The sequence below is a fragment of the Musca autumnalis genome, unplaced genomic scaffold, assembly GCF_047663935.1.
Source record: "Musca autumnalis isolate F117 unplaced genomic scaffold, ASM4766393v1 scaffold_1, whole genome shotgun sequence".
NCBI classification, from domain to species: domain Eukaryota; kingdom Metazoa; phylum Arthropoda; class Insecta; order Diptera; family Muscidae; genus Musca; species Musca autumnalis.
The window spans coordinates 88,284,652-88,305,681 of NW_027411644.1; the positions used below are offsets into that span (position 1 = coordinate 88,284,652).

The 21,030-nt window shown below is 32.4% G+C and overlaps 2 protein-coding genes across 8 annotated transcripts in view; both read right to left on the minus strand.

Moving 5' to 3' along the window:
• Positions 1 to 2,280: 2,280 nt before the first annotated feature.
• On the minus strand, positions 2,281 to 4,442 carry LOC141402586 (kelch-like protein 3). The gene is made up of 3 exons (XM_073984193.1): positions 4,182 to 4,442; positions 3,679 to 4,122; positions 2,281 to 3,466 (listed from the first exon to the last, which is right to left on the minus strand). Exons 1-3 carry the CDS (start codon positions 4,326 to 4,328, stop codon positions 2,399 to 2,401), a joined length of 1,659 nt encoding a protein of 552 aa, XP_073840294.1. The 5' UTR covers positions 4,329 to 4,442; the 3' UTR covers positions 2,281 to 2,398.
• Positions 4,443 to 9,922: 5,480 nt separating this feature from the next.
• smash (smallish) overlaps positions 9,923 to 21,030 on the minus strand; it is a 393,042-nt gene continuing 381,934 nt past the window's right edge. For 5 of the 7 annotated variants that reach the window (XM_073984255.1, XM_073984264.1, XM_073984273.1 and 2 more), the window contains 2 exons: positions 20,725 to 21,002; positions 9,923 to 10,146 (listed from right to left, as the gene is read on the minus strand). In XM_073984255.1, coding sequence (XP_073840356.1) covers positions 9,959 to 10,146; positions 20,725 to 21,002 — 466 coding nt within the window. In that variant the 3' untranslated portion in view covers positions 9,923 to 9,958. Of the gene's footprint in view, positions 10,147 to 11,744; positions 11,968 to 20,688; positions 21,003 to 21,030 lie in introns of those variants that run through there. The other 2 variants (XM_073984301.1, XM_073984290.1) reach the window with 2 other exon arrangements.

Here is a 21,030-nt window from a genome sequence, read left to right on the forward strand (position 1 = left end):
AAAAAAAATTGTAGCCATTTGATAAAGAAATTCAAAGATTCAACCAAAAAATTATCGATTTTCCGGCAATAAAAAATTGTCATATTGACAAAATTCGATAACATTTTTTGGTCACAAGGTAAAAATACATTTTGATAAAATAAAATTGTAATATTGATTAAAATATTTATCGATTTTTTTATTTTGAACTGAAAAAACCTTTCACATATTGACAAAATTATTTAACTAAATATTCCACATTTTGCTTGATAAAAACAAAATATTTTCTTGATTAAAAAAATTGTTGAATGCTTTTTTTCCAATCAATAAAAAAATATTCATATTTACAATTATTTTTTTTTTTAAATACAAACCCAAAAGCTACAAAAAGATACATACACACATTTATAAAGGGTGGTGGTTATTTAATTAATTGAAATGCCAAGTACAAAAACAACATCAGACGCATAGGTACATAAAAAATAACAGATGAAAGAAACAAAAACGGAATGGAATAATTAATAACAGAAGTACATAATTATTTAGTGCCACACATTAATTTTAATATAAGAAAACAAATAAATCACTTTTAAATATAAAATACAGGGAACATCATTGAACGTTGTGAAATAAAACACATTCTTCTGCCACATTGAAAATAATCAGCAGAAAATAGGTATCTGTAATGTGAGAAATAGTACATCTATATATATTTCAAATATATAAAATGTTTTGATGTTATTACCAATATCACATGCGGTTGCTTCTTTGTCCAATAAAATATTCTTATTATCCTTTTTCATATTCGTGAATTCAATTATAAAATGTATTGGCCATTTAATTTACTTGAAAAACACCTTTAAGCCCTCGGCACATTCGTTCCGTTTAGTGACACATTGGGACACGCGTTGTCCCAAAACAGTTAAATTATGTTTAACTTTAATGCGTCAGCCATATTGTTGTTTTTCAAAAAACTTGGCTTTACTTACACTTTTTTCATGTGGTTGTTGTAACGCAACGCACAACGCACCGTATGTGCCGAGCGCTTTACTTTAAGAAAACACACAAATTGGACCAAATAAAACAAAATTATCAACACAAATACAGATTTATGCACAACCGAGCCACATACCACGACTGCTTTAAAGAAACTGCTAAAATAAACCAAACTGATGGTTAAAAAATGTTATCTGCCTTCCTAAACCACCCTCTTCGTTTGTTAGGTTCATAAAAATCAGTAACGAAAACAGTAACAAACTTACATACAAGCCTTCACCCGAGCACAAATAAATAAACAAGCCAAATGCCACACAAACGCTCCATCCCTTCATGCCGCAAAAATTCCATGACCATGCTTTGAAAAATACATAGCAACGATACTCAAATCTCAAGAACAAAACACAACATATTGTTGTAGCGCTCTCTTTATGCCCTAATAATGTTGTTTCTCTCGCTCTTGAGAGCGAGAACATGCGACAAACGTTGAAAACCATTTTAACTACAGAAATTTATTAATAACCATAAACAAATTTCAATAAATTATTTGTTTGAATGCGTTTATTGATCGCTTTCTAGTAACATTTTCATGTTTGATAAACATTTTCCCTATATATTCGTAATATTTTATCGCCATTCGACAAAAATATGGTGATAAAGCTTTTAATCAAAATTTTCAGGGTGGCTTTTTTTTGTGTGGCAAGGTGAGGCCCAGCAGAGGTGAATCGTACGGGCCAATTTCACTTCTGTCGCCAGTAGCAACGATTCTAAAGGCTCTACTCCTCCCCACAATGAGAAGCTGTTTTCCAGTTGTCCAACATTAACATGAATTTCGGAAAATGCATAGTACTGCATTAGATATGTGTGGATGTATCAGTAGATGACAGAACAAGAAAAGACCGTGCGACCGAACAGTCATGGTGGCTCTTGACCTATCAAAGACCTTCGATACCGTCAACCATGCCAAGCTGTTCGAGGATATAGAGAAGACTACTCTCCAGCCGTGTTTAAAACGTTGGGTGATCAACTATATGTGCCGACGCCAGTCGTTTGTGGAATTCGGAGTGAAGCAGGGGGTTCCCCAAGGAGGGGTCATATCTCCTGAACTGTTTAACCTTTACCTCTCCATATTTCGATGAAGAGTGTATATACCCTCGTTATCCTTAGGATACCCTCAGTCCTCAGGATAACGAGGGATAACATATATAAAAATACTGTTTTTTATAAAATAAAAATTTTAATTTCGACTATCTACTATTTTTTGAGTGTACTTACCGTAATGGGGTAAATAAAACTTCGCGCCGCTTTTCCAACAACTAATTTGTTTAATTTTTTATTTGTCTCTAACATTTTTTGTTTTCCTTACTTAAGCTAAAACAACAACACAATTTTTGAATGAAGAGCGAACGAAAAACATTTAACGTCATTCCTCTTCAATACCATAATTGACCATATTCATTGCCACAGCATAATCCCAATCCCGCACATAGGGAAACCGATGAATGACCGCCCAACGATTTGAGTCCATTTCATAGTGGGCAATAAAATCACCACATGTTGAATATAATTGATTGTCGACGGTGAAAATTTCATAAAATTCCCGTTCTTCACCAAAGTCTATAACTTCCCAACGATTGGCACGCATATCATAACGTTCCATGCACATGCCCAGGCCCTCACAACAGTAGATATTGTCGCCCAGCACAGCACTGGAGCAATAACCTTTGACATCATTCATGGGCGCCAAGAATTGCCAGGAGTTTTCTCGGGGATCATAACGTTCGAGGCAGTTGTAGCTGCGTATCTCCTCTTCACCACCCATGACATACATACATTCCCCATGGACCACAGCACCCATGGAGCTGCGATGCACCAGCATGGGTTTACAAAAGTCGGATTTATTCGTTGCCAAATTGAGATATTCCACGGAGTTGGTTATGCCATTCGAAGAATTGCCGCCAATGGCATAGAGACAATCATTGACTATCAGCGAACGATGATGCGAACGCTTTACCTGCAGCGGTGTCAAATCATGCCATTGATCACGATAAATGTTATAGTAATAACAATTGTTTGTACTACGTCCAATGCTACCTCCCTGAATGTAGAGTATATTTTTATAGGCCGCCAGGCTAATGGCAAATGCTGGCCTTGGAGGTGGTTTCAGAGTCAACATGGTGCCTGTTTTCAAGTCGTAGCGACATGTTTCAGGATTGCGACCCATTTTATCCACCAAAAATATACGCCATTCAGAGCTACCCTCATAGTGTTGGACCTCACTCAACCACTGGGAGCAATCGTTTTGTTTCTGAAGGGTAGTCAGTGATCTCGTCACTTCGGCCGATACACACATGGGATGTATGAAACGCAGGAGTTGTGATAGATATGATAGTCGCTGTTCGGGCATATATTCCGCCCAACGTACAATGCCCTGGAGTATGGTGTCGTCGGAATGCATGAAGAGTTCATTGTTGCTGAGAATCGGTACCAGCTGAAAGAGGCAAGAAGAAGAAGTTTAAGATACAAGAAATGAAGTCTTTTCAGACAAAGTATGGCCTCGGCATCTCTACAAGAGATTTGCTTAACTGAATTAGTTCCAAAACCTTTTTATATAGCCCTCATACTTTGTCCACAAATTCTGCACATGGTTTTCATTTTAAACCACTTTTGTTATCTTATTCCATGCCTCCTTACTTTACTCACCTCTTCATAGGACATTTCATAGAACTCTTCACACTGGACGACATCTTGAAAATGTGTTATAATATAATCTTTGGCCATTTCCAGGAGAATTTGATTATTTTGCTTCTCAGCGAAATGTTTAAAACCCAAACAATTCTCCGGATCCAATAGTTCACCCATATGCTCTCCGCACATATCCGATAAATGATCCAACTGAAGAAATGAAGCCGTCTGCATTAACTGCTGGACATAATCATCGCTTATATCTACTAGGCCTGTGTAAATAAATTCCACCACCAATTGCAGACATTGTGTATCGATTTCGGGTAGATATATTTCCGGTTGATCACTTTCGGGAAAATGGCCACTAAACATGGCCATGAAATAGGGACTAGCGGCAGCTAAGATGTTACGATGGGCAGATATACGGGTGCCATCACAGCCCAGTAAAACAACATCAGTGAACTGGCGGAGGGAAGAAAATATACTATACAGACACCTAACAAATAAACACACACACATACCTGTTCTCGCTTTCTAAACTCATTCAATTGCTGCAATAGGTGACCACTTGTCCCTCGTATAAACGCGCGTGGTTTCATCTGCTCCTGCTTGGTAAGGTCCACACTGTTGTTGGTTTTCTTTGCTAACGCCTCGGAATTATTATCCATTTTTGATTTATTTATTTTCAAGAAAACATTTGTTGTTGTATATTATGGGTCGTCCTTTCCTGTCACTTGTATCAGCTGCGTGTGTTATAATTGAATTATTTTTTCTTTTTTTTCCGTATAACAGTTAACAATTGTTTTGGTATACCATTGACATTTGCCGGGCATGCGTAGAATGTTTTTACGGTTATCTTTGCAGCAGTTATGGTTTATGGGAGAAAATTGTAACGGTAATAAACGATTAAATAAATATTAGAAATTCAAACAATAATGTTGCATACTTTTAGGCACAAACACAGTTCAATTGTGGGATTACTTGGGCGCCAGGAATGTAACTCCAAATTGTGTATATCCACCCACATTTAATTTCACTTTTTATGTAAAAGCTAGGTGCTGAAATTTCTGTCATGTCATTACGATAAAACATTATAGTCATAAGTTTTTCATACTATGTATCTAATTCATTTATGTTCATTGTCATAAAAAAAGACTCAATAAATAAAAACTTAAACATAAACTTGGTCGCCAGGACATAGATCAAATATGAATTTTTGGACGTTAAACTTGTAGACTATATAATATAATAGCACGTTTACACAGCATTGGATTTACGTACATGTTATACCTTCCACCACGAGTTGTATTAAAGTAAAATGGAACAATTAGTTTCCTTTCGTTTATGAAGAAGACTAAATACCAAATTTCAACAAGTTCGGTAAAACAAGGTTGCAAACCTTCAATATACCGAAATTCGGGAGATACCGTTCCATGGGGGCTCAAAATCAAAACATCGATCTATACCTACAAATTTCTGGCCAAAAATTTTTAGACTCAAACAAGACTAAATACAAAAGTTCCGATATTTCGGTAAACACTTCAAAATACCGAAAATCAAAAGGTACGTTTCGTTGGGGGATATAGGAACCCACGGACCTATACTCATAATTCTCTTCAGGGATATTTTTTAATCCCATGGAAGACTAAATAACAAATTTCAGTCTTTCAGTGGGATATTGACGTCACAACCTTCAGAATTACGAAAATCTGGAGGTAGCGTTCTATGGGGCCTATATCGAAACGTGCACCTATACCCACGAATTTCAGTCACAAAGGCTTTTACCTCCAACAAAGACCAAATACCAAATTTCAACCATTTCGATGTGATAATGAGGCTAAAATCTTAAAAATACCGAAAATCTGGTGGTACCCTTCATGAGGACTATATGAAGGCGTGAACCTATACCGACAAATTTCATATGAAACGTTTAGTACCCCAAATGAAGACCGATACCAAATATCAGCCATTTCGGTGGAATATTGAGGCCACAACCTTCAAAATACCGAAAATTGGGAGGTACCGTTCTATGGGGACTATACTAAGTCGTTGGCCTGTACCAACAAGGTTCTGGGGGAAAGTTTTATACCCCCAACGAAGACTAAATACCAAATTTCACCAATTTCAGAGGAATATTGAGGCCACAACCTTCAAAACACCGAAAATCGGGAGGTACGTTCTATGGGGGGCTATATGAAGGCGTGGACCTATACCGACAAATTTCATATGGAACGTTTAGTACCCCAAATGAAGACCAAATACCAAATGTCAACCATTTCGGTGGAATATTGAGGCCACAACCTTCAAAATACCGGAAATAGGGAGGTACCGTTCTATGGGGGCTATACTTAGTCGTTCGCCTGTACCGACAAGTTTCTGGGGGAAAGTTTTATACCCCCAACGAAGACCAAATACTAATTTCATGCCATTTATGAGGAATATTGAGGCAACAACCTTTAAAACACCGAAAATCTGGAGGTACGTTCTATGGGGGGCTATATGAAGGCGTGGACCTATACTGACAATACAAAAACCAAATTTCAGCCATTTGACAAGTATCAAATTTCAGCCATTTCGGTGGATTATTGTGACCACAACCTTCAAAATAACGAAAATCGGGAGGTATCGTTCTATGGGGGCTATATGAAGGCGTAGACATATACCGACAAATTTGTTGGAGAAAGCTAAGTACCAAATTTCAGCCATTTCTGTGTGATAATGAGGCTAAAATCTTCAAAATACCGAAAATCGGTTGGTACCATTCTATGGGGGTTATATGAAAACGTGGACCGATAAAGCCCATTTGTAATACCAAATATCCTATGAGTAATAGAAACTTCTATATCAAATTACAAAGCTCTATCTTAAAAATTGCGAGCTGTATCTTGATTTCAACAGACGGACATGGTTATATCGACTGATCAAAAAATTATCTGACTGTTCTCAAATCACGCCATTTTGGACCATATTAGGATTTTTTGACACTATTGCAATTTTTGGTTTTTCTTTATAAACTCGTGAATTTTATGTTTATATTTGTTTAACCTATCGGACAAGAGAATATGGGGTCATTTGCAACGAATTCGCGAAAGTTACAGGCTTTTTGGTTGACTTTGCTTCTGAGAATCGTATTTGTTTTCTACAACAATACAACACCAGTACCATGTGGGGAATTTTGTCCTAATAATGAAAACGCGTTTCTAAGATCGATTCGGTGAAAAATGTCTCCGCACCAACATTGATTACTAAAACCCTTTTGATGCTTTTTCTACTTATAATTTTAAATTTGCTTTGTTTGAATAAATATTTATAGAAAAAAATACAATTCTCACAGGCAAAGTCAACAAAAACAGCCTGTAACTTTCGTGAATTCGTTGCAAATGACCCCATATTATCTTGTCCGATAGGTTAAAAAAATATAAACATAAAATTCACGAGTTTATAAAGAAAAACCAAAAATTGCAATAGGGTCAAAAAATCCTAATATGGTCCGAAATGGCGCGATTTGAGAACAAATTGGTCTAGAACGCTTTGATAATGATTTTAAATTAGATTACAAAAAAATAAAAATTTTAATGAAAAGCAAATATGTTGTTATGACAGATAAAATTAAAAAATGCATTACAGAACTTCAATGCATTTGGTGCGGAAACTTTTTTCGCGGTAGAGAAAAATTGACACCGTATTTCATAATAGTTTTTCATGCTCTACACGGCTATGTGGTGGTATTTTTGATATTTGCAAAAAAGTGCAAAAAGTTATATCCCTACTGTTCATATCGTAATATTTTCCACAAAGTTACGTAAAGATCGAAGAAAAACAAACAATAGCTCAAAAATTTTCGCTTGTGCGCAGTATATGGTCGGTTCTAGAATCGTTTTGAATTTTTAACCAAAGGTAGTATTTTTTTCGTGGGCATGTCTATGCTTCCTGACACAATTACCCACAAGCTCTAAAAATCATATGATGTCCAAATAACATGAGTGACACGATCACTAGGAACGGAGTGTATCCCAAGATTGGGTCCAGTTCCAAGATGGACTATGTCAATGCATTCCTTCAGGTACCTCCCCCGACACTTCTCAAATAAATAAAACACTATCGATTTTTTTTTAATTTTTTGTGATTTTTATTGATTTGTGATTAAACAACTAACATTTTTCTCGAATAATAAAAAGAGAGGACAAGGTGAATACAAATAAAATATACGTTTCTTTTTTTCTTGTTTAATCATAATTGTTATAATAATTTTATATTAATAATAATGATACTTCAAGTATAACTTTTTACAGAAATATTGATGTTTTTTGTTTTTTAAAAGATACATACATAGACGTGAAAAAAACGACATTGGTAAAAAAAGAAATATTTATATATAAAAAAGTTGATAAGAAATGAAAGTAAAATAAAGAAAAAGAAAATAAATTTGTGTTTAAAAACATGGTTTATTACAAATTAACTTGTTTGTTTATTGGGTGGTAGGTAGATTAGGGTAGAGAGATATGTAATAACTATATGTTTTTATGTATTGTTAGATATTTTTTATTTTATTATTATTTATTGTAAATATGGAAGAAAAATAAAAAATAAAAACACACATATAACAATAATATAGAAAAATAAAATAGCGAGATTAATTTAAATATTTTCTTTTTTAAAAAATGTACAATTTTAAAGCCAAATTCAATACACCGTTTAACATATTTATTTAACATTGGTTTTGTAGTTTAGGAAAAAGTTTAAATTTTTAATGCTACATGGGTTTATTTTACAGGAAATTAGGAGTTGTTGTTTTCTTTGTTTTAAGGGTCTCCAATTTATTTTTTTGATTTATTAACCAGTATCCAATTTGATCAAACTTAATTTTTTTATTTATGTTTTTTATTTTGTTATTAAAAAAACACATTGTTATATATAAACTTAATAATTAACATACATTTATATAAAATAATAATAATAATAAAAATTAAATAATGATATGATACAATTTTTTTTTTAAATTTTTTAATTTATAATTTTTGTTTTTAATATTTTATAAATATTGTAAATATATGTTATTGTTGTTTGTATAATTCGTTTTAACAGTTTTATTATTTATTTTTTCTTAATATTTTCCGCTGGTTTTGTAACTTCATTAACATTTATCAATAATAATTATCATAACATTCCATATATGTATATGTATAGAGAGATTTTTCTTTAAGATTGTATATCAAGCAATAAAATATTTCCAAAGTAAAACAGTTTTTTTGCTTTAAATAAATTTCGTTTTTTTTTTTGTTCATATTTTTTTTCTTTTGTAAGCCATTAATTTATGTTTGGATTTGGTTTTCGTTTCGTTTGATTGATTGATAACACTGTGCCATAGACATTATAAGGAAATGTGTTAAATACCTATCAGGAAATTTTGCAAAATTTTTTTAGGTTAACCTCAAAATGAGAGGTTATGTTAAGAAGTTTTACAAATAACAAAAAAAATGTAAACACTATACACAAATCTTTAAGCTTAGTCTTAGTTCTTCCAATAAATGGAGTTATTTATCAAGAAATTTTCCAAAAGTTTTTGTTGCTTAATCTCAAAATGTGAGGTTATGTTAAGAAGTTTTACAAATATTTTGTAATGTATACAATATAAACAAATCTTTAAGCTTTTAAATTAATAATGTAAAGCAAAGAGATTGTTCTTCCATTCCCCTAATGGAACAATTTTGACAATTGAAATCATAACCTCAAATTCCAAAGTTGTTTAACATTACAAATCATTGTGTCCTGTTTTTTTTATCTATAGCACAGTGTTGTAATAATTTGCAGAAATATGTAGTATTTGTATATAGAGAGCATTAAAATCTGAGGGCTGAGATTTTTGCATAAGTTTTAAAATTGACCCAGATTTTCGTTAATAATTTTTTTTTATAAAAATGTAATTAACACCAATTACAAAATACTTTATATTAGCTCAAAAAACACTTTTAAAAAATGTAGGATTTTTTCGAATTTTCAGATTTTTTTCGAATTTTAATATTTTTTTTATGATTTGTCTTGAGAGGAATAAAACACGAAAAAAACAGAGCTGCATTTAACATACAAACAAACATACATTATGCAAAATACACTATTAATTAACTTGGTTAACAAATATGTATTAGTTGTGTGTGTTTAGGGGGGTGTATGTGTGTAAGTGTGTTTTTTTAAGCATAAGCCTTAATTACTAACAATAACAACAATTTGTTGATTAAATTTCTTCATCGCATTTTTCCTTTCATTTTTCGCTTTTGCTCTTTCTCGCATTTCTTTTTGTTCAGACACAACTGAATTTGATGCCATCATCACTGGAATAACAATTCTGACAATGTAATTTGTGATTACGCACTCGGACATCGGTACCATTGAGGCCATCGCCGAGCTGGACATGACAGACACAGCATTTAAAGCAGTTTATGTGATAGAATAGCAATAGTGATTCAATAATCATGGCAGCTCCACGTCCTAAAATGGGGGATTGAACAAACAAAATAAAAAAATGAATAAATTAAAAAAATAAAAATAAAATGATAAAAAATAAAAAAAAAATAAAATAAAAAAATGGTTTTAAACTAAGGTTGGTTGATGGGTGTTAAGTCTTGTTTGCATTATTTTTATATTTATATTAAAAGAAATTGTATTTTTTATAATAATAATAATAATAATAATAATAATAATAATAATAATAATAATAATAATAATAATAATAATAATAATAATAATAATAATAATAATAATAATAATAGTAATAATAATAATAATAATAATAATAATAATAATAATAATAATAATAATAATAATAATAATAATAATAATAATAATAATAATAATAATAATAATAATAATAATAATAATAATAATAATAATAATAATAATAATAATAATAATAATAATAATAATAATAATAATAATAATAATAATAATAATAATAATAATAATAATAATAATAATAATAATAATAATAACAATAATAATAATAATAATAATAATAATAATAATAATAATAATACTAATAATAATAATAATAATAATAATAATAATAATAATAATAATAATAATAATAATAATAATAATAATAATAATAATAATAATAATAATAATAATAATAATAATAATAATAATAATAATAATAATAATAATAATAATAATAATAATAATAATAATAATAATAATAATAATAATAATAATAATAATAATAATAATAATAATAATAATAATAATAATAATAATAATAATAATAATAATAATAATAATAATAATAATAATAATAATAATAATAATAATAATAATAATAATAATAATAATAATAATAATAATAATAATAATAATAATAATAATAATAATAATAATAATAATAATAATAATAATAATAATAATAATAATAATAATAATAATAATAATAATAATAATAATAATAATAATAATAATAATAATAATAATAATAATAATAATAATAATAATAATAATAATAATAATAATAATAATAATAATAATAATAATAATAATAATAATAATAATAATAATAATAATAATAATAATAATAATAATAATAATAATAATAATAATAATAATAATAATAATAATAATAATAATAATAATAATAATAATAATAATAATAATAATAACAATAATAATAATAATAATAATAATAATAATAATAATAATAATAATAATAATAATAATAATAATAATAATAATAATAATAATAATAATAATGCCGTTTCTCTAAGACAATTTCAAAAAGAATTCGTTGGAATTACTACCCACTATTGGGTCTCTTAAAATAATATTGGAATATTGTCTCCAAAACCTGGGGTTCAATAGTAATTCGAAGGAATTTAATTTCGAATCGTCTCAGAGAAACATACACAAAAATCTAAGACCTTATTTATTAAGGCTTTACATAAGGCCTTATAAAAAGTTTTACATATAATTAATGATTTTTTAGTCAAAACTAATTTTCTGAAGCTCGTATTGAAACCGCGTTTTTATTTTTGTTTTATTGAAGGAGGGGATTATTGTTCAGTTTTTTTTTTCCTGTTTACTAATTGTTTGTTGGTGGGTTTTTTCTTTTTTTTGTTTGTTTTTAATTGGCAGTCAAATCAGACTTTCTTTTATCATTAAATTGATATAATATTCTTATTTTCGTTGTATTTATTGTAAAAAATTAAAATTTTTTTGTTTATTAAGATTTTTTAAATATTTTTTTAATATAAACTTAAACCCAGACAATATATTTTAATTCACGATGAGTGTGACGACATTTTTCATCGGTGCAACCCAAATCTGATGTGAAAATAATAATATTAACAAATTTTGATAATTATAAAAATTATAAAAAATATTGAAAAAGAATGTTTTCCGTTCAGACATGTAAAAAGAGAGGTTAAGATAAGAAAATCAGATTAGAAATTTTCCAAATTTTTCTGACATTATATTGTTATATACTAAACGTTTATACAAATACAATGTTATGAGTGAATGCATTGAAAATTCAAATATGAGGTACTCAATACTAGGGAAAAAACTGTAGAAAAAAAATATGTCGCCAAGTCATTACATTTTTCGATTACACTGTACAACACGAAAAATAATTACTAGATAATTCGGCCAGATTATGAAAGAGGGCCGAAAAAAAGAAGACACGCGTATCAGCGTTTTGAAAGTTTACCTCGGGAAGTAACCTCAATAGGCGTGGCAAGTTCCGCCCATTTTTACAGGTTTTGAAATATTCGACATCAGATTCCTTGGAATCCTTGCATTTTAGGTATAAAGTGTCTTTGGCAATATTACTGACAACAATTCGAGCTATCTTTTTGTGAAGAAAATCAACCCTCATGCGAGTCACAAAACTGGTCTTTTTGGTCTCTTTTTTCAAAAACGTTTAAAAACTCCTTTAAAATGTGATCGTATCAGATCAAAATATTCTACAGAATTATTTGTCATAAAATTTTACTATAGGTCCCCGAATACACCAAAACTCTAAATCGTGCCTAAACGCCAGGAATAAGCCAAAAATAAAATCACGTTTTAGGCTTAATGATGTTATTGTTATTGTGTATCCATCTGTATTTTGTAGATAATCCTGATGAAGCAATTCAATGCAATTGCGAAATATTGATGATTAAATAAATAAATATTTACAAAAATAGACCTCGAGCTTGACTAATCTATCAATTTTTAAGAAGAAAAAAGGTCGAATAATAGAAAACTCTTCAACTTAATGATGTACTTTATCTGAGTTTATTAAGTTTTGTCCCACATAGATAGAAGACGTCAAAGACAAAAATATTCCCCATCAAATTTCAATATAAGTCGCCGAATAAATGAAATATGTATTTACAATATATATCAAGAAAATATATACATCAAGTTTGCCAACAAAACACCCAAATATTTGCATGAAAGTAACATGAAATTTAGTTCTAGACAAAAGGTGTTAAAAGAAGAAATATTCTACACACAATTTCACTGCAAGTCCCAAAACAAACTAGATATCTAAGTAAAATACTTTGTTAGGAAAATGACGTTACAAAATTAGATATTATAGGTAGAAATTATTTGTTAAACTTTTAGACTCTTAATTAAAATTTATTCCATACTGAGTCAAAATCTCCCAAAATACTTCACTTTTTGGGGATTGTGTCAAAAGAAGAAATGTTCCAAATCAAATTTCATTATGAGTCTCTGAACAAAAGAAATTTGTAGCTATAGTATTTAACATCTCCAGAAGCTTTCGCTTTTTATATATGATTTAGGACCACATTCTACCGTTTTTATTCAAATTTTTGTTATCTGCGCTCACAAAATATATTTTGTTGATGTTTTTTCATAATAAATTCTTTCAGAAGATTATGTGTGTACGATCCAAACTGTTTTAGGAATATCTATGGTGAATATATATAGGGAAAATATTGATAACCCAGATCGGACTTTGTAAAATTACGTATTTTAGTACTATAAACTAAAATAACGTAATCAGGATAAGTCATAGGTTCCTGATATTGTATGTGTATGAGTAGCTGCCATCATTATAGTATTTAGGACCATCTCAAAATCATGGATGTTAGGACTCGTATGTCGGATATATTCACTGGTCAATATCCGTAGACTATCCCCGCATTTTCACATACAATATCATACACGTGTATCTTCTTATTTTTTCGGCCCTATTTCATAATCTGTGCGGGGTTTCTTGTAATTTAAAAACAAAAAGTTCAATTTTGTTGTACAGTGTTATAATTGTAATGACAAATATCCCAGCTTTGGTTGGAGACATTTTAATAAAAGTGACCAACATTAAAGAAGATCTTCTGAACCTTAAATTTGTGCCAAATCCAAAAGCGTTGAAATTTTAAAGATAGAAAACACTGGGTTCAGCTACTCTATTTCTTTCTGCTGGACGTATTCCAAGGGGAAAATCTGATAATTAAAGTAGACCGTCAGAACTTTACCAACTGTGCTGGTGTTGATGGTAAAATGTCAGAGTTATTGCAAAAGGCGCGAAGCTATCCTAATATTAATATTTTGAGTTACACTATGCAACACTGAAAATGCAAACAACTTCTAGTATGGATTTTTTGAAAGTACATGTTTAGACTACAAAAACCGTAGTTGGGTTTGGTCCTGTCAGATCCAGTTCGGATTTTATGGCCTCATCTAAACCGGGCTAAATCTACACTTTTTTGCATTTTCAGGCCTTTATCTCAGAAACGAAGAGGAATTTGGCCTTGCTGTCTTTAGCAATATTGTAACCCTTAACTAGTAGAATAAAATATAGAACATTTTACATAATTGCTGAAATTCTTGTCAGTATCGGCTAAACTATTGGAAGTTGAACTAAGTAAGCTTTTGCAAAAATCTTCTAAATAAAGTTCTCAACAATTCTTTAGAACATTCTGAAACTCTAAAATGCTTACTTCATGTTGTTTCAGCGGTATTTTGCATCTTATCTTTTACAACACGTATTTCAAACACAGTTCACACCAACAGTTTATTCTCGCATTTCGGATTTCACTACATTATTGACATTTTTATTAAATCGTCGTTGCAAAATGTACTGAAAACAACGGGATAAACACATTTTACAACAATGACGTGTTCTGAAGAGTTGTGTATTACATTCCAGGGAATATTTTTCCAAAAGAAAATATTCAGAAAAAAATTAACGGTTTTGGAGATACGGTGCGAAATGTATAAAAATTGTGGTATTTTTGCATATATTTTGAAATTTGAGGTAATAAATGAAGTTTTTCGAGTTCATTATTTTTCCAAATATTTTATTCTTGTCCTTATCTACAAATTTGCTTCAGAGGTCAGAAGAAAATTCGCATTGGTTTCAGAGATATAGACCCGAAGTTCTTTAAAAACTCAATATTTAACCATGTTTAGATGGGGCCATAAAATCCGAGCTGGATCTGACACAACAAAACCAGACTAGGGTTTCTTGTCGTTTGGGTCTGTACTCTCAAAAAATCCTCAGTTCGAATTGTTTGCACAAGATCACCTTAAAAATGTTGCACAGTGTTATTATACCCTACACCACTATGTGGTAAGGGGTATTATGTGTTAGTGCATTTGTATGTAACATACAAAAGGAAGCGAGATAGACCCATAGTTCCTTCTAGGGATATACATAGAATCACTTTCTGAGTCGATTTATGCATGTCCGTCCGTCCGTTCGCAACATACAGGTCGCATTTGTTGACCGATTTCGCTGAAAATTGGGGAATACCATTTTTTTAGCCGTCGGAAGATCAAGTTCGAAGATGGGATATATCGGTCGAAGATGGGATATATCGGTCGAAGTTCGAAGATGGGATATCGGTTTTGGTATAGCCCCCATATAACGGTACCCTCCGATTTGCGGTATTTTGACGTTTTTAGCTACATTTTCAGACCGATGTAGCTATAATTTGACATTTAGGGTTCTTAAATGTCAATAAACTTATATAACAAAAGTTGTGGACATAGGTCCACGTTTTGGTATAGCCCCCATATAACGGTACCCCCCGATTTACGGTATTTTGACAGTTTTAGCTACATTTTCAGACCGATTTAGCTATAATTTGACATTTAGGGTTCTTAAATGTCAATAAACTTATATAACAAAAGTTGTGGACATAGGTCCACGTTTTGGTATAGCCCCCATATAACGGTACCCCCCGATTTACGGTATTTTGACAGTTTTAGCTACATTTTCAGACCGATTTAGCTATATTTTGACACTTAGGGTTCTTAAGTGTCAATAAACTTATATAACAAAACTTGTGGACATAGGTCCACGTTTTGGTATAGCCCCCATATAACGGTACCCCCCGATTTACGGTATTTTGTCAGTTTTAGCTACATTTTCGGACCGATGTAGCTATAATTTGACATTTAAAGTTCTTAAATGTCAATAAACTTATATGACAAAACTTGTGGACATAGGTCCACGTTTTGGTATAGCCCCCATATAACGGTTCATTAAAGTTCATATTTTCGTATAGCCCAGATACCCCCGAACTAGCTGTTAATGACATTTGAAGTTCCCACGTTATGTACCGATTTTCGATATTTTGAAGATTCTAGCTAAATTTTTTAACCGAATTAGGAGTTATTTGACATTAAAGGCTCCCATCAAAAACTGTCAACATAGGCCCATTTTTTTTATTATAATCCCTATATAACAGTACCTCCCAATTTTTAGCCCACCAAAAATTGTCAACATACATAGTTAGATATAGGCACCATAAAAAAGGGCCTCCGGAATGAAGCATAAATGTACATAAACATTATCTGACATTTTAAAGTTGGGGACAGGAATGAAAAGTAATTATTCCATTTTAGTTCAGAATATTTTATGGTGGAGGGTATGAAAAGTTCGTACTTCAAAAATCACCACAAATAGCGAGAAAATCGCCAGCATTAAGTCATCAGATAGTCAAATAACTTTACTACCTTCCTAAAAGAAATGTTGAGCCGTGAAAACTTATGTACAGGCATAATAGTGTAGGGCATCACATAGACGGTCCCATTCAGACTACAGCCTTTACTTACTTGTTGGATATATTTTATGTCCCGAACTGAACATAAATAAGCGTTTCTAAGGATCACACTTTGGTTTCGGTGAATTGTTTCGATAAAGAATCTGAAGAGAGCCAAAAATGCTGTAAAACGAACGTTCCTTAAAACGAAATTATTCTTCCGAACTTTAAAGAATTTTACTTCTAACGCATCGACAGAGCCAGAAACTGTATTTTTTTTTTAATTTTTGTTTAAGAACTTCAACAGAGTCTCAAACTGTGGTAAGCAATGCGCAACTAGTGTGCCAAAAGTTTGGCAGCGAGAGAATATTAAAAATTGCCAAAACGCCGAACTCGTGGGAAAAGAGCTCTATTACCTTTAAGATCATTCGCACAGACTCAGCCACGCAGGCAGTAGAACAATAATGCCGTACTCGAATTTCAACTCTTAATACAACGGATCAGAAGAACGCCAGACAAACGCGATTAGTTAAAGGGGTCCGAGTGAAGGATAACAGAAGAAAGAGGTCCGATTTAACAGGTCGGAAACGGAGGAGTCAACACCTAGTCACCAGGAACAGAGTTTTTGCAGATTTCGCACCATGGTTTGCAACTATAGCTTTCTGCGGAAGTACCTCATGGTAGTGCTCTACCATCGACTAAAATGGAAAAGGAACACTGAGAAACGTACGCAAAGATTAAGATCAATGTCTTTCAAAAGGGGAAAGAGATGAAATTGTGGCCTACTACAGATTTTGCGAAGATGAAGAAGAAACTGAGACAATCTAACACCTATTATGTCGCTGTCCAATGCTCACGACTAGACGACTGTGAAAGAAACTACCGTACCGCAAAACATGGCAAATATTATTTCTTCTTAATACCTTCAATATCCATTTTCAGCACTTAATAAAAAATTCACCGGATTGAAAGGGTTTCATTTAAAAAATCCAAATAGTTTTGATTTCTATACTGTAAAAAATATTCACACATACATTGAAAAATGCGTCAAAATTTACTAATACTATTACAAATGCTGCCACGGTGTGGGTGCCACCGTGGTGCAATGGTATGCACGCCCGCCTTGCACGCAGAAGGTCGGGGGTTCGATTCCCCGGCCAGGCAACATCAAACACTTTTTCAGCGGTGGCAAAATACCCCTCAGTAATGTTGGCGACATTTCCTGAGTATTTCAGCCTTGAAAAACTTCTCCATAAGTGGTGTCTTAAGACACGCCGTTCGGACTCGGCGATAAACAGTAGGTCCCATATCATTGAGCTAAATATGAATCGGGGTGCACTCATTGATATGAGAGAAGTCTCCCTTGTCCCGTATAGGATGTTGTGGAACAATGTTTTTTTGTTTTTTTTATTACAAATGCTGTCCTGCATGCCCACAGTGTATAGGCCGCATTAGGATGAATTTTGTTAATTAATAATTATAAATTTTAAGATCTCCGAATAAAGTAGCTGTCTGCTACGACACCTAACAAGCGAAGAGAGCAAAAATTCCAACCTTTTCAAGCTAATTATTGTACAGCGGCTTCAATTCTCATTACTGCATCCATTAAAAGCACTTTTTTCAGAATCAGGCATACATGACGTTGCTAACGGCTTGGGCAACGGATAGGTAGACATTATCCAACGGATAAGTAGCCAGATAATAAACCTATTATCAGGGTGTGAAACAAATTAGATTTTGCCAACTCTGGACTTGGATCGGTTGACAAAATCATCCCGACCAGAAATAAGTGGGTGCTGGAAAGATCTATCTCGGTTAGGTTGCTCTAATGGCTAGGGTGCTTCACCATAATATCTAAAACTTTTCAAAATTGCAGATCTGTTCTGAAAACATGTGGTAGGGTTATTCCAGGAAATTAGCTAGTTGATAAACTAGAAAGACGGGGTTCTCAGTATTCTGACCAACAAGTGGAGGGTGGTGTCAAGCCAGCACTCTGCTACTTCCTCGACAAACTCAACAAGTTCCACAGGTTCTCAGTCTTCTGACCTACAAGTGGAGGACTGTGTCAAACCACCAATCTACTTCTTCCTTGACAAACTCAACAAGTTCCATTTTGAGAAACCCCTAAGGATCTGGCATGACGGTAAGGTATCGAAGTCAATCTGGCCGGTAATCTCAGGACGTAGAACTTCAAACCCTATTTTTTAGCAAGCCAGAGATCAGAATTGCTGTATGGGTCATTACTGATCACTGCCACTGTAGGTTGATAACAGCATTGAATACTGCAGAATAAGTGAAGACGGGAAATATACTGAGACGATCGAGCACCTACTCAGATTGCAAATCCAGAGCTCCAAAATACTCGCTCGAATTCTACTCAAGACTGAAAATCGCTCGAATACGAGCGAGAGTAGTTGTGCGAGTAGAAAAAAATCGAGTTAACTCTATTTTTCTCCGTCACGTGCGAAACATATTTCCGATTTGGTCGATTTTACTCGCGTGTGAAAAGTCTTTGGGAGTACAAGTACGTCAAGAGTACGAGTTTTTCAGGAAAATAAGAGTGGGAGTGAAACTGCTCGAAATAGAGTAAATGTTTACTCTAAGAGTTGAAGTGATAGGTGAAGGGTTTATGGGGAAAAGGGGAAAGAAATCGGACATTTGGCTCGTACTCTTCGGGTACTGTGACTCGCAAGCAAAATCGGAGCTTTGTGTAAATTTCACTTCATTTTCCTCTCCTCACTCTTTTCAGGATAAACAGAATGGAATGATAGTGACCGAGTGGAGTTTAACAACGACATCTACGCATCCTACAACCTAACCCAGACAATCGTGCCAACCAGCCATTGTATTTGGTTACCGTAGGCTTTTCTAGAGTTTTTGCGTCATTATTTCGGAAACGTTCCGCGAACAGTCCTTAAACTGGACCTAAACCAAAATTTTGCAGTTTTGTGAGGGAGGTAACCAAAAGTGTTGTCCGATATGGAACTGCTTGGAACTTGATGTACGCTTGGAAGGTATTCTACAGTGTGCAAGGTTTCTCCAAATCGGATACTCAATTCGTAGGTTCCTGTGCTTATAAGTCATTTTAGTTGGTGCTGCCAAAAAAAAACATTCCGTCGTAATAGGGATCGCGAGGACAACCTGCTGCACAAAAAAAAGATCCCAAATCTTTTCTTAAGCTGCATTTTGCCAAACGTTTTTAAATATGTGTGGGAGGTACCTTTAGGAGTGGACTTATATGGCTGGAAGAAAAAAATTTTGACCAAATCGCTAACCCCTTCGAGAGTTATTGTGCGTACCATGTTTGAGAACATTTTTGAATTTTTTGTGTGGTAGGTACCCGAAGAAGTGGACCATTTTCGAACTTGAACTAATTTTGCGTAAGGTATTACGAGCTGCAAAGTTTGGACCAAGTCAGTTGATCCGTTTGAAATGTATTTCGATGATGGACATTTTTGATTGTATTACAGTGTATATACCTTCGTTAGCCTAAAGATTGAGGTTATAAAGAAAAATATCATTGCTACGAAAATATAACCTAATATGGGTCTTCGAAAAAGAAGACCTCATAAGGGTCTTATAAATTTTTTTTTTTAATTTTATTGCGTATACATAACATGAATCCTCATAAAGAAGGTTAACCCGAGAAAAAGCTCTAATGTAAACACGGTACTATACGAAATGGAGACCTCATAAGAGTGTTCCTTGAAAAGAAGATGTCGTAAAGGTTTTTTTATGGAAAGAATGCTTCATATTGTACTTCGAACATAAGTTCTCTTAAAAGTCTTATATAAAAATAAGACCTCATAAAGGTCTTCAACGAAAAGAAGACCTCACAAAGGTATTTTAGGAAAATATCTTTGACATTCCTTTAAAATAAATATCTAATGACGAATGTGGAGTTATGATCCCGCATCCTGCTAACTGAATCCCACACTATGTAAATAATCAAAATTATCATAATTCTGAATGATTTTGAATGTTGATTTCATGATTTTGTTTTTTTTTTTGTTTTTTAACATTTCAGCATAACACTCACAACCAACATAGATGCAGTAGAAGTTGTTGTAGTTACCTAATTCGTCGCCGCAATGGGAGCACTTCTTTTTGCCACTGACACTCAATACCTTATCCTGGTTGGTAGAGTTAGTCATTTGGTTTAACTGGCCATTGGATGAGGATGATGTCATTGTGGTATGGCGGTGTGTTGTTGTTGTAACTAAATTATTGTGGTGGGGTGATGAGGATGTGTTCGATGACTGTTGTTGAATTGGATTTCCTTTGTTATTGGTGTTGTTGTTGTATTGATGATATTGGGAGGCAGCATGCAGGGGACTTTTATCCAAATTATTGCTATAAAAATAAAGAAAAGAATTTTATC